At 54.2% G+C, this 13,226-nt stretch overlaps 1 protein-coding gene across 1 annotated transcript; it reads left to right on the top strand.

Annotated features, from left to right (window-relative positions):
• The first annotated feature begins 1,688 nt into the window (after positions 1-1,688).
• On the top strand, positions 1,689-12,500 carry LOC145340159 (lipoprotein lipase-like). The gene is made up of 3 exons (XM_080184590.1): positions 1,689-1,952; positions 9,377-9,475; positions 11,757-12,500. The coding sequence occupies exons 1-3, from the start codon at positions 1,840-1,842 to the stop codon at positions 11,776-11,778; spliced, it is 234 nt and encodes a 77-aa protein (XP_080040716.1). The 5' UTR covers positions 1,689-1,839; the 3' UTR covers positions 11,779-12,500.
• Positions 12,501-13,226: the final 726 nt, after the last annotated feature.

The following is a 13,226-nucleotide window of genomic DNA, read 5'->3' as shown; positions in this document are numbered from 1 at the left end:
TTACCTACACATTACTTTTTTAATAACTAATAAATTGGTTCAACATGATTTCCCTTTCACAAAACCATGTTGACTCTGCCTGATTACCTTGTGTTTTTTAAGTGCACCGCTGTAACAGCTTTAATAATAGCTTGGAACATTTTCCCTGTAACAGGGATTAAACTAAAAGGCCTTTTTTCCCCTTCCCTCTCTGACTATTCCCATCAAAATAGGTTGAGGGAGCTCGGTCTCTTCTCCCTGGAGAGACGAAGGTTGAGAGGTGACCTGATAGAGGTTTATAAAATGTTGAGAGGAATAGATAGGGTGGATTCTCGGAGGCTATTTCCCAGGGCTGAAATGGGCGCTACGAGAGGACACAGGTTTAAGGTGCTGGGGAGCAGGTACAGAGGAGATGTCAGGGGTAAGTTTTTCACTCAGAGGGTGGTGAGTGAGTGGAATCGGCTGCCGTCGGTGGTGGTAGAGGCGAACTCGCTGGGGTCTTTTAAAAGACTTCTGGATGAGTATATGGGATTTAATGGGATTGGGGGTTACAAATAGTTCTATGGCCTGGTAGGTATGGATATGATCGGTGCAACTTGTGGGCCGAAGGGCCTGTTTGTGCTGTAGTGTTCTATGTTCTATGTAATATCAATGGGATGCAGGAGTACAATATCAAGGGTAGGAGTCTTAGCTGGGTTGAGGAGCAGCAGGATCTTGGGGTCCGGGTCCATAGGACTCTTAAATCAGCCTCGCAGGTGGAGGATGTGGTCAAGAAGGCGTATGGTGTACTGGCCTTCATTAATCGAGGGATTGAGTTTAGGAGTCGGGAGGTAATGCTGCAACTTTATAAGACCCTTGTCAGACCCCACTTGGAGTACTGTGCGCAGTTCTGGTCGCCTCACTACAGGAAGGATGTGAAAGCTATTGAGAGGGTGCAGAGGAGATTTACAAGGATGTTGCCTGGATTGGGAGGCATGCCTTATGAAGATAGGTTGAGGGAGCTGGGACTCTTCTCCCTGGAGAGACGAAGGTTGAGAGGCGACCTGATAGAGGTTTATAAGATGTTGAGAGGTATAGATAGGGTGGATTCTCAGAGGCTATTTCCCAGGGCTGAAATGGTCACTACGAGAGGACACAGGTTTAAGGTGCTGGGGAGCAGGTACAGAGGAGATGTTAGGGGTAAGTTTCTCACTCAGAGGGTGGTGAGTGAGTGGAATCGGCTGCCTTCGGTGGTGGTGGAGGCGAACTCGCTGGGGTCTTTTAAAAGACTTCTGGATGAGTATATGGGATTTAATGGGATTGGGAGTTACAGATAGTTCTATGGCCTGGTAGGTATGGATACGATCGGTGCAGCTTGTGGGCCGAAGGGCCTGTTTGTGCTGTAGTGTTCTATGTTCTATATGTAAGTCCTAATTTATTGTTTTAAAGTCTTCCAATCTTCTGTCTGAGCAGACCTTGCTGCTTCCATTCCACCTGCACAAAACCTATTACATTTCTCTTGTTCCTGGGTCTGGTGTAAGGTACTGGAAACGTTAACTCTGTTTCTCTCCCCATGCTGAGTGCTTCTGACATTTTCCATTTTTATTACTGCCACTTAATGTCAAAGTGTCAGTGTCCCCCCCCATCACCAAACAATCATTCCAGCAAGAGTTGACATCAGCCACACTCTCCCCCATGACCAATCACTTGAAGCTGTTACCCATCTAACTGGTCTCTCTCTCTCCTTTATTTAGCGTAGAGAGATTTACCCCCAACAAGACTCAGTCATTCCTGGTGGTGACCGAGGTGGATGTCGGAGATCTGTTGCTGATTAAGTTTAAATGGGAGTCCTCCTTAACTTGGAATTCACTGTGGAAAAGGATGAGGAATTCCATCACCTGGTACAAGCTCCCACTCTGGGGCTCCGCAATCACCTCCGACTTCGATATCCACGTGGAAAGGATCCGGGTGAAATGTGGAGAGACACAAAAAAGGTAAAGCAATTTGGACAAAGTATTTTCTGAGCTGATTGGCTGTTCTTTCATTATGAGTGAGGAACAATCTTCTCTATCTGAGGTTCAGTGAACCTCTCTCCAGATATAAACAGTCAAATAAATGGGTGCAGTTTAGAAGGATGAGGGGGGATCTTATAGAGACGTATAAGATAATGAAGGGGATGGATAGGGTAGAGGTAGAGAGATTCTTCCCACTTAGAAAGGACAGTAGGACTAGAGGGCACAGCCTCAAGATAAGGGGGGGGACAGTTTAGAACGGAGTTGAGGAGGAACTTCTTCACTCAAAGGGTGGTGAATCTCTGGAATTCTCTGCCCGTTGAAGTGGTGGAGGCTACCTCGCTGAATATATTTAAGTCACGGGTAGATAGGTTTCTGATAGACAGGGGAATTAAGGGTTGTGGGGAGAAAGCGGGAAAGTGGAACTGACCCACTTCAGATCAGCCATGATCTTATTGAATGGCGGGGCAGGCTCGAAGGGCTAGATGGCCTACTCCTGCTCCTATTTCTTATGTTCAGTTTCCATCTTTAACTGTCTTCTCGGCACAGGGGGTACTGATTATTCTTGGTCTTATCTTGTGTGACATGAACAGAATTACATCCAGCCCAATTGGTCTATCCCAGAGCTTACCCTCCAAACAAGTCTCCTCACACTCCCTCCTCATTAACACATCCCTCTGTTTCTTCTGTGATTATCAAGTTTTTTTTTAAAAAACATTCAATCAGAGAATCCCTACAGTGCCATTCGGAGGCCATTCGGCCCATCGAGTCTGCACCGACCACAGTCGCACCCAGGCCCTATCCCGTAACCCCCATATGTTTACCCTGCTAATCCCCCTGACACTAGGGACAATTTAGTATGGCCAATCAACTTGGGATGGCACGTTAGCACGGTGGGTTAGCACTGCTGCTTCACAGCTCCAGGGTCCTGGGTTCGATTCCCGGCTCGGGTCACTGTCTGTGTGGAGTGTGCACATTCTCCTCGTGTCTGCGTGGGTTTCCTCCGGGTGCTCCGGTTTCCTCCCACAGTCCAAAGATGTGGGGGTTAGGTTGATTGGCCGTGCTAAGAAATTGCCCCTTAGTGTCCAGGGATGTGTAGGTTAGAGGGATTAGTGGGTATAATACGTAGGGATATGGGGGTAGGGCCTGGGTGGGATTGTGTTCGGTGCAGACTCAATGGGCCGAAGGGCCTCGTTCTGCACTGTAGGGTTCTATGCTTATGATTCACTTAACCCTTTGCACATCTTTGGACTGTGGGAGGAAACAGGAGCAACCGGAGAAAACCCACGCAGACATGGGGAGAATGTGCAAACTCCACACAAACAGTGACCCGAGCTGGGAATTGAACCCGGGTCCCTGGTGCTAACCAGTGTGTCACCGTGTTGCACCTTATGTCACCATGCCGGCATCGGCTATAATTATCCCTGAATTATTCCAGCCATTCCTTTACCATTCCTTCCACACAGCAGCTGATTAACCCCCACCTCACTGTGTGCATCCTCTGGGGGAAAAAAATCACTTCTAATCCATCAGGATGGGGACAGGTTTCCACCTGACACTCAGCGTGGCCACGACCGCCTGAGATTTAGTTCATCATCACTGGCTGGAGGAGGTCCTTTCACACCCAATGTGGAATCTTACAGTCATGATGTGGGTATGCCGGTGTTGGACTGGCGTAAACACAGTAAAAAGTCTGACAACACCAGGTTTTAGTCCAACCTATTTATTTGATAATATTCTCACTAGCTTTCGAGGGGACAGCCTCTTCGTCAGGTGAATGGAGAGCCATTCACCTGACGAAGAGGCTGTCCCCTCGAAAGCTAGTGAGAATATTATCAAATAAATAGGTTGGACTAAAACCTGGTGTTGTCAGACTTTTTACCGAATCTTACAGTCCCATCGCAGCAAGGGCAGGGCTGGAAAATGCAGCCAGCCATTCAAAACTCCATTGACTTCATCGGGACTGGATGATTCCACCAGCGGAGGGTCTGTAAAATGTCCCAGCGGGATGTTGGGATGTGTTTCCCTTGCTCTCCACACTCTCACCCTCAGGGATGACAGGTTTGAACACAGATAGAACATAGAAACATAGAACAGTACAGCACAATACAGGCCCTCCGGCCCTCAATGTTGTACCGAGCTATGTCCAAACCCAAGATCAAGCTATCCCACTCCCTATCATTCTGGTGTGCTCCATGTGCCTATCCTATAACTGCTTGAAAGTTCCTAAAGTGTCCGACTCCACTATCACAGCAGGCAGTGCATTCCGCACCCCAACCACTCTCTGAGTGAAGAATCTACCTCGGACATCCCTCCTATATCTCCCATCATGAACCTTATAGTTATGCCCCCTAGTAACAGCTACATCCATCCGAGGAAATAGTCTCTGAACATCCACTCTATCAATCCCTCTCATCATCTTATAAACCTCTATTAAGTCGCCTCTCATCCCCCTCCACTCCAAAGAGAAAAGCCCCAGCTCCCTCAACCTTTCCTCATAAGACCTACCCTCCAAACCAGGCAGCATCCTGGTAAATCCCCTCTGCACTCCCTCCAATACTTCCACATCCTTCTTATAGTGAGATGACCAGAATTGCACACAATATTCTAAATGTGGTCTCACCAAGGTCTGGTATAGATACGTCTGGTTTGGACACTGTTGTGGGTCAGTGCTGTATTAGGATCATGTGGCATCTCAAAGCAGAGCGTGGGTGCAGGAATTGTGAGTTGTTGGGAAGGTTGGTTAATGCTCTTGGTGTGATGTTTATCTGAATGTGAGGAATTCCAAGCTGGGATAACTCTCTGTGCCAGAGTGGACAGAGTGCTCTCAACATTCCTGAATCAATGGCTGGGATTCTCCGACCTCACTCCGGGGCTGGGATTCTCCGACCTCACCCCCGGGACTGGGATTCTCCGACCCTCACCCCCGGGACTGGGATTCTCCGACCTCGCCCCCGGGACTGGGATTCTCCGACCTCGCCCCCGGGACTGGGATTCTCCGACCTCGCCCCCGGGACTGGGATTCTCCGACCTCACCCCCGGGACTGGGATTCTCCGACCTCGCCCCCGGGACTGGGATTCTCCGACCTCGCCCCCGGGACTGGGATTCTCCGACCTCACCCCCGGGGCTGGGATTCTCCGACCTCACCCCCGGGACTGGGATTCTCCGACCTCGCTCCGGGACTGGGATTCTCCGACCTCGCCCCCGGGGCTGGGATTCTCCGACCTCGCCCCCGGGACTGGGATTCTCCGACCTCGCTCCGGGACTGGGATTCTCCGACCTCGCTCCGGGACTGGGATTCTCCGACCCTCACCCCCGGGGCTGGGATTCTCCGACCCTCTCCCCCGGGACTGGGATTCTCCGACCTCGCTCCGGGACTGGGATTCTCCGACCTCGCCCCCGGGACTGGGATTCTCCGACCTCGCTCCGGGACTGGGATTCTCCGACCTCACCCCCGGGACTGGGATTCTCCGACCTCACCCCCGGGACTGGGATTCTCCGACCTCGCTCCGGGACTGGGATTCTCCGACCTCGCTCCGGGACTGGGATTCTCCGACCTCGCTCCGGGACTGGGATTCTCCGACCTCACCCCCGGGACTGGGATTCTCCAACCTCACCCCCGGGACTGGGATTCTCCGACCTCGCTCCGGGGCTGGGATTCTCCGACCTCGCCCCCGGGACTGGGATTCTCCGACCTCACCCCCGGGGCTGGGATTCTCCGACCTCGCTCCGGGGCTGGGATTCTCCGACCTCGCCCCCGGGACTGGGATTCTCCGACCTCACCCCCGGGACTGGGATTCTCCGACCTCGCCCCCGGGACTGGGATTCTCCGACCTCGCCCCCGGGGCTGGGATTCTCCGACCTCACCCCCGGGACTGGGATTCTCCGACCTCGCTCCGGGACTGGGATTCTCCGACCTCGCCCCCGGGGCTGGGATTCTCCGACCTCACCCCCGGGACTGGGATTCTCCGACCTCGCTCCGGGACTGGGATTCTCCGACCTCGCCCCCGGGACTGGGATTCTCCGACCTCGCCCCCGGGACTGGGATTCTCCGACCTCACCCCCGGGGCTGGGATTCTCCGACCTCACCCCCGGGACTGGGATTCTCCGACCTCGCTCCGGGACTGGGATTCTCCGACCTCGCCCCCGGGGCTGGGATTCTCCGACCTCACCCCCGGGGCTGGGATTCTCCGACCTCGCCCCCGGGACTGGGATTCTCCGACCTCGCTCCGGGACTGGGATTCTCCGACCCTCACCCCCGGGGCTGGGATTCTCCGACCCTCTCCCCCGGGACTGGGATTCTCCGACCTCGCTCCGGGACTGGGATTCTCCGACCTCGCCCCCGGGACTGGGATTCTCCGACCTCGCTCCGGGACTGGGATTCTCCGACCTCACCCCCGGGACTGGGATTCTCCGACCTCACCCCCGGGACTGGGATTCTCCGACCTCGCTCCGGGACTGGGATTCTCCGACCTCGCTCCGGGACTGGTATTCTCCGACCTCGCTCCGGGACTGGGATTCTCCGACCTCGCTCCGGGACTGGGATTCTCCGACCTCACCCCCGGGACTGGGATTCTCCAACCTCACCCCCGGGACTGGGATTCTCCGACCTCACCCCCGGGGCTGGGATTCTCCGACCTCGCTCCGGGGCTGGGATTCTCCGACCTCGCCCCCGGGACTGGGATTCTCCGACCTCACCCCCGGGACTGGGATTCTCCGACCTCACCCCCGGGACTGGGATTCTCCGACCTCGCCCCCGGGACTGGGATTCTCCGACCTCGCTCCGGGGCTGGGATTCTCCGACCTCGCCCCCGGGTCTGGGATTCTCCGACCTCGCCCCCGGGACTGGGATTCTCCGACCTCGCTCCGGGGCTGGGATTCTCCGACCTCACCCCCGGGACTGGGATTCTCCGACCTCGCTCCGGGACTGGGATTCTCCGACCTCGCCCCCGGGGCTGGGATTCTCCGACCTCACCCCCGGGGCTGGGATTCTCCGACCCTCTCCCCCGGGACTGGGATTCTCCGACCTCGCTCCGGGACTGGGATTCTCCGACCTCGCCCCCGGGGCTGGGATTCTCCGACCTCACCCCCGGGACTGGGATTCTCCGACCTCGCCCCCGGGACTGGGATTCTCCGACCTCGCCCCCGGGACTGGGATTCTCCGACCTCGCCCCCGGGACTGGGATTCTCCGACCTCGCTCCGGGGCTGGGATTCTCCGACCTCGCCCCCGGGACTGGGATTCTCCGACCTCACCCCCGGGACTGGGATTCTCCGACCTCGCCCCCGGGACTGGGATTCTCCGACCTCGCCCCCGGGACTGGGATTCTCCGACCTCGCCCCCGGGACTGGGATTCTCCGACCTCGCTCCGGGACTGGGATTCTCCGACCTCGCCCCCGGGGCTGGGATTCTCCGACCTCGCCCCCGGGGCTGGGATTCTCCGACCTCACCCCCGGGACTGGGATTCTCCGACCTCGCCCCCGGGACTGGGATTCTCCGACCTCGCCCCCGGGACTGGGATTCTCCGACCTCGCCCCCGGGACTGGGATTCTCCGACCTCGCCCCCGGGACTGGGATTCTCCGACCTCGCTCCGGGGCTGGGATTCTCCGACCTCGCCCCCGGGACTGGGATTCTCCGACCTCACCCCCGGGACTGGGATTCTCCGACCTCGCCCCCGGGACTGGGATTCTCCGACCTCGCCCCCGGGACTGGGATTCTCCGACCTCGCCCCCGGGACTGGGATTCTCCGACCTCGCTCCGGGACTGGGATTCTCCGACCTCGCCCCCGGGGCTGGGATTCTCCGACCTCGCTCCGGGACTGGGATTCTCCGACCTCGCCCCCGGGGCTGGGATTCTCCGACCTCGCCCCCGGGACTGGGATTCTCCGACCTCGCCCCCGGGGCTGGGATTCTCCGACCTCGCCCCCGGGACTGGGATTCTCCGACCTCGCCCCCGGGACTGGGATTCTCCGACCTCGCCCCCGGGACTGGGATTCTCCGACCTCGCCCCCGGGACTGGGATTCTCCGACCTCGCTCCGGGACTGGGATTCTCCGACCTCGCCCCCGGGGCTGGGATTCTCCGACCTCGCTCCGGGACTGGGATTCTCCGACCTCGCCCCCGGGGCTGGGATTCTCCGACCTCGCCCCCGGGACTGGGATTCTCCGACCTCGCCCCCGGGACTGGGATTCTCCGACCTCGCTCCGGGACTGGGATTCTCCGACCTCGCCCCCGGGGCTGGGATTCTCCGACCTCGCTCCGGGACTGGGATTCTCCGACCTTGCCCCCGGGGCTGGGATTCTCCGACCTCGCTCCGGGACTGGGATTCTCCGACCTCGCCTCCGGGGCTGGGATTCTCCGACCTCACCCTGCAGCTGGGATTCTCCGACCTCGCTCCGGGACTGGGATTCTCCGACCTCGCCCCCGGGGCTGGGATTCTCCGACCTCACCCCCAGGGCTGGGATTCTCCGACCTCGCTCCGGGACTGGGATTCTCCGACCTCGCCCCCGGGGCTGGGATTCTCCAGTCCCACTGCAGTGAGTGGAGTTCTGGCTGTTTGCCATATTCTCCATTCTCGCTGGCAGTGATGGCGAGGTGAATAAAATCCAAGACTTCTGTCCGGTATATCCCACACTGGGGAATCTATAGAATCCTGATAATCCTTCTCTTGGGGACAGGAGGGGATCCGAAGAATGGAAAATCCATAAGTGAATGGATGAGTAAAAAAATCAGCTTTTGGATGTGAGTGCTGTTTAGATAATGAGGCATTACGAAAAAAAGCAATGTGAATTCTGTTCCCGTGTTGTCTCAGTTTAAGCTGATTCTCTGGTGCGGCCGCACTTGGAGTACTGTGTGCAGTTCTGGTCCCCACATTACAGGAAGGATGTGGAGGCTTTGGAGAGGGTGCAGAGGAGGTTTACCAGGATGTTGCCTGGTATGGTGGGGAGGTCCTATGAGGAGAGACTGAGGGATTTAGGGTTGTTTTCGTTGGAAAGAAGGCGGCTAAGAGGGAATCTTATTGAAACATATAAGATGATTAGAGGTTTAGATAGGGTGGACAGTGATAGCCTTTTTCCTCGGATGGAGAAAGCTAGCACGAGGGGGCATAGCTTTAAATTAAGGGGAGGTAGTTATAGGACGGATGTCAGGGGCAGGTTCTTTACCCAGAGGGTGGTGAGGGATTGGAATGCCCTGCCTGCTGCGGTGGTAAATGCGCCTAGTTTGGGGGCGTTTAAGAGATCCGTGGATAGGTTTATGGATGGAAAGGGATTGGTTTAGGTTAGAGGGTCATTGTTTTTTAACTGGTCGGCGCAACATCGTGGGCCGAAGGGCCTGTTCTGCGCTGTAATGTTCTATGTTCTATGTTCTATGTTCTATTCACACGCCGGTCTCTCTCTCTCTCTCCAGGGTGACGTTCTGTTTAAAGGATTCCTCAGCTGGAATCTCCCCGTCTCAGGAAGTGACTTTGGTCAAATGTCTGGCTAGACCCAAGCTCACATCATCCAGGTAAGACTGAGCTGTAACTAACTCTCCCAATGTCCTCCTCCCACCATCTCCAAACTCAAATGCTGCCCCCCTGCAGATAATCAGCCGGGGTCCACAGAACGGTGGAGTGTCCCAGCCCACCACGGGGAGGTAGTGGTGTAGTGACATTGTCACTGATTTGAGAGCAAGGGCAACGCTCTGGCTCCCAGTCCCACCACATCAGATTGTTTAATTCAAACTCAGTAAAAATTAAGATTAGTAAGAATTAAAATTCCACTGGTGACCATGAAACCGTTTTCAGAAAAGCCCATCTGGTTCACTAATGTCCTTTCGGGAAGGAAATCTGCCATCCTTGCCTGGTCTGGCCTACATGTGACTGCAGAGCCCCAGCAATGTGGGTGACTCAGGGATAGGCAGTAAATGCTCGCCCAGCCACGCCTACACCCCATCAATTAATGAATAAAAAAGGAAGCCCCTCTCTCTCTCTCTCTGTGAAGCTTCTTCTTCCCAATATCCAGACACTTGGAAGTTACAAAGAACAAAGAACAACCCAGCCCGGGAAACAGGCCCTTCGGCCCAACGAGCCCGCGCTGCCATCTCAACACCACCAGTCCCCCTCTCCACCCACGACCCTTGTCTAATGTTTTATGGCCATCCAGAATGAGGGAAACTGATTTAGGGACAATTTATTCCTGCCAATCAGCCTAAGAGCACATCTTTGGGGTGTGGGAGGAAACCGGAGCACCCGGAGAAAACCCACGCAAGCACGGGGAGAATGCGCAAACTCCCGCAGACACCGGCCCAAATCCATGTGTCTGCACAGCAATCAGTGATAGTCACTGAGCTGTCGTCTTGCCCAGTATCTGGTCCAGTTTAGGCGCACACTAACGACATGAAGCACTAGGCCAATCTCGAACAGCCAAGAGCAGCCCCAGTACGACCCATCGTGTGTATGCCCCTCGTTGGACAACAAGGCGGACCGACTTAAAACCTGTGAATTAAAAGAGAAAAGCATTAGTCTCATTCCACATCCTTAAACATTACCAGGGACGCCCCAATGCTAATGAACCTTATTTAAAACAATCTCCTATATCCTCCCATCTCCAACCCACTTGTGCCTGTCTAAGTTACTCTTAAACAACTCTAGCGTGTTTGCCTCCACCACCTTACTTGGCAGAGCATTCCATACCCCCACTACCCTCTGTGTGAAAAACCTCCCTCTAATATCTGTGTTATATCTCTCCCCCTGTCACCCTAAGCCAATGGCCCCTCGTACTGTGTGTCTCTAACATAGGAAATTGCTTACCTCTGTTTACTCTATCTATACCCTTCATAATCTTATACACCTCTATTAGATCCCCCCTCAGTCGCCGTCTTTCAAGGGAAAACAGCCCCAATTTGCTCAATCTTTCCTCATAACCCAGTCCTTCCAAACAGTGACAGTCTCTGAGCTGTTGTGGTGCCCATCTGCTGGTCCAGTTTTAAGCACACAGAACGACGCGAAGTACTAGGTTGAGGCAGACATGTTGAGACCCGAAGATTGGAGCAATTTAATTGCCTGTCAGGAATTGGAAAACTCACCTGGTGAGAGGGCAGTAACATCTCAAATTCACCTTTTCCTTCGAGCTCGCAGTTTGGACTCTCGGGTCCATTATTCCCTCCCAACCTCTCGGTGGTTTCTGTCCACATCCTGCCTGCCACTTCTGGAATGTTCCGTCGGAACCGAGGGCAGATGATAGGAATGCGTTATCTGATCTACTGAGTCACGTGCGATGTTGGCACCATTGTGTTCCTGAGGGGTTGGGAGGGAGGGGGCGACTGTTCTGACAGAGCATTGGGGGGGTTGGTGAACGGGGGGGGGTGTGACTGAGGGAAGAGAGGCTTTAAAAATTGAAAGGTTGCTTTGTCAAGTTGCACTTGGCAAAGCAACACTGCACTTCTACAAATTTAAAGAAATGCCACAGTAGCGAGGCCTCTCACCACTCAAGAACACTGGGTTAACGAGGAACCATCTTAAAAACGTGTCAAGTTTCCATATCTTTGTCACTAACCAGTTCGTGCTTTGAAGTTATCAGCAGTTTGAGTGCAGCGAAGGGGATGGACGGAGAGAGACTGCCATCTTCCCCTCCAACTGACAGAGATCCTGTCAGAACGAGATCATTGCAGGACAGAATGAGGCCATTTGGCCCATCAGTTCCATGGCGGTGAAGACCAGCAAAATCAAACGTCTCTGCAGAGAGGATTGAGAGAGTTGAGTGTGTCAACGAGTGTGAGTTGTTGATGTTGTGTTTATCTATTGCAGCGTCCATGGTCACAACCACTGAGAGATCTTACCGGCAGTGTATCTCTGGACCAAACCGAGCAAATGTTGTCCCTAATAAGACTCACCGTTTAGATTCTGTGTTCACTATTTGAGTTGGTATTTATTTGTATATATTGTAAAAGTCCTGTAAAATATTCTGTACCATAGTTGCACATGATGCTATTTGTTAGATATCGCTTACAATGTAATATAAATAATTTAGATAATTTATACGTTATGGTTTTCAAAGATGTAAAATGTTTAAGACACTGGCCCCCCCCCTCCCTGGGTGTGGTATTGGTAGAGTCTGCAGGACACTTGCCCCGTTCCCCCTCCTTCCTGTGGTAATGGTAGGGGCCACAGGCCCTCCCTAGGAAATGCTCACAAAGGCGTTGATTTTCCTTGGAAAATCCTTGAGTCACAAGGATGCTGGCTGGATGGATGCGATCCGCCTGTGTGGGGTTGCCTTAACCAGTGAACGTGTGATAACCGAGGCTGAAGTAGAGTTTGTTGGCACAATAGAACCCTTTGGCCCATCGAGTCTGCACCGAACACAATCCTATCCCCATATCCCTACATATTATACCCACTAATCCCTCTAACCTACCCATCCCTAAGGGGCAATTTCTTAGCATGTCCAATCAACCTAACCCGCACATCTTTGGACTGTGGGAAGAAACCGGAGCACCCGGAGGAAACCCACGCAGACACGAGGAGAATGTGCAAACTCCACACAGACAGTGACCCGAGCTGGGAATCGAACCCAGGACCCTGGAGCTGTGAAACAGCAGTGCTAACCACTGTGCTACCCCAATGAAGAACAAAGAACAAAAACAGCCCAGGAAACAGGCCCTTCGGCCCAACGAGCCCGCGCCGCCATCTCAACACCACCAGTCCCCCTCTCCACCCATGACCCCTGTCTAATGTTTTATGGCCATCCAGAATGAGGGAAACTGATTTAGGGACAATTTATTCCTGCCAATCAGCCTAAGAGCACATCTTTGGGGTGTGGGAGGAAACCGGAGCACCCGGAGAAAACCCACGCAAGCACGGGGAAAATGCGCAAACTCCCACAGACACCGGCCCAAATCCATGTGTCTGCACAGCAATCAGTGATAGTCACTGAGCTGTCGTCTTGCCCAGTATCTGGTCCAGTTTAGGCACACACTAATGACATGAAGCACTAGGCCAATCTCGAACAACCAAGAGCAGCCCCAGTACGACCCATCGCGTGTATGCCCCTCGTTGGACACGAGGTGGACCGACTTAAAACCTGTGAATGAAAAGGAGAAAAAAACATTATTATTGTACCATATCCATTTACATTACCAGGGACGCCCCAATGCTAATGACCCTTATTTGAAACAATCTCCTATATCCACCCATCTCCAACCCACTCATGTGCCTGTCTAAGGTACACCAGCTCCCGATTTGTTTACCCACATTGACCCATCGTTTAGTACCAGTCTG

The sequence above is a fragment of the Carcharhinus amblyrhynchos genome, unplaced genomic scaffold (genome assembly GCF_965287045.1).
Source record: "Carcharhinus amblyrhynchos unplaced genomic scaffold, sCarAmb.v2.hapA scaffold_809, whole genome shotgun sequence".
Classification (NCBI taxonomy): domain Eukaryota; kingdom Metazoa; phylum Chordata; class Chondrichthyes; order Carcharhiniformes; family Carcharhinidae; genus Carcharhinus; species Carcharhinus amblyrhynchos.
The sequence above is the reverse complement of the archived record's forward strand: the minus strand, read 5'-3'. Positions and strand labels throughout refer to the sequence as shown.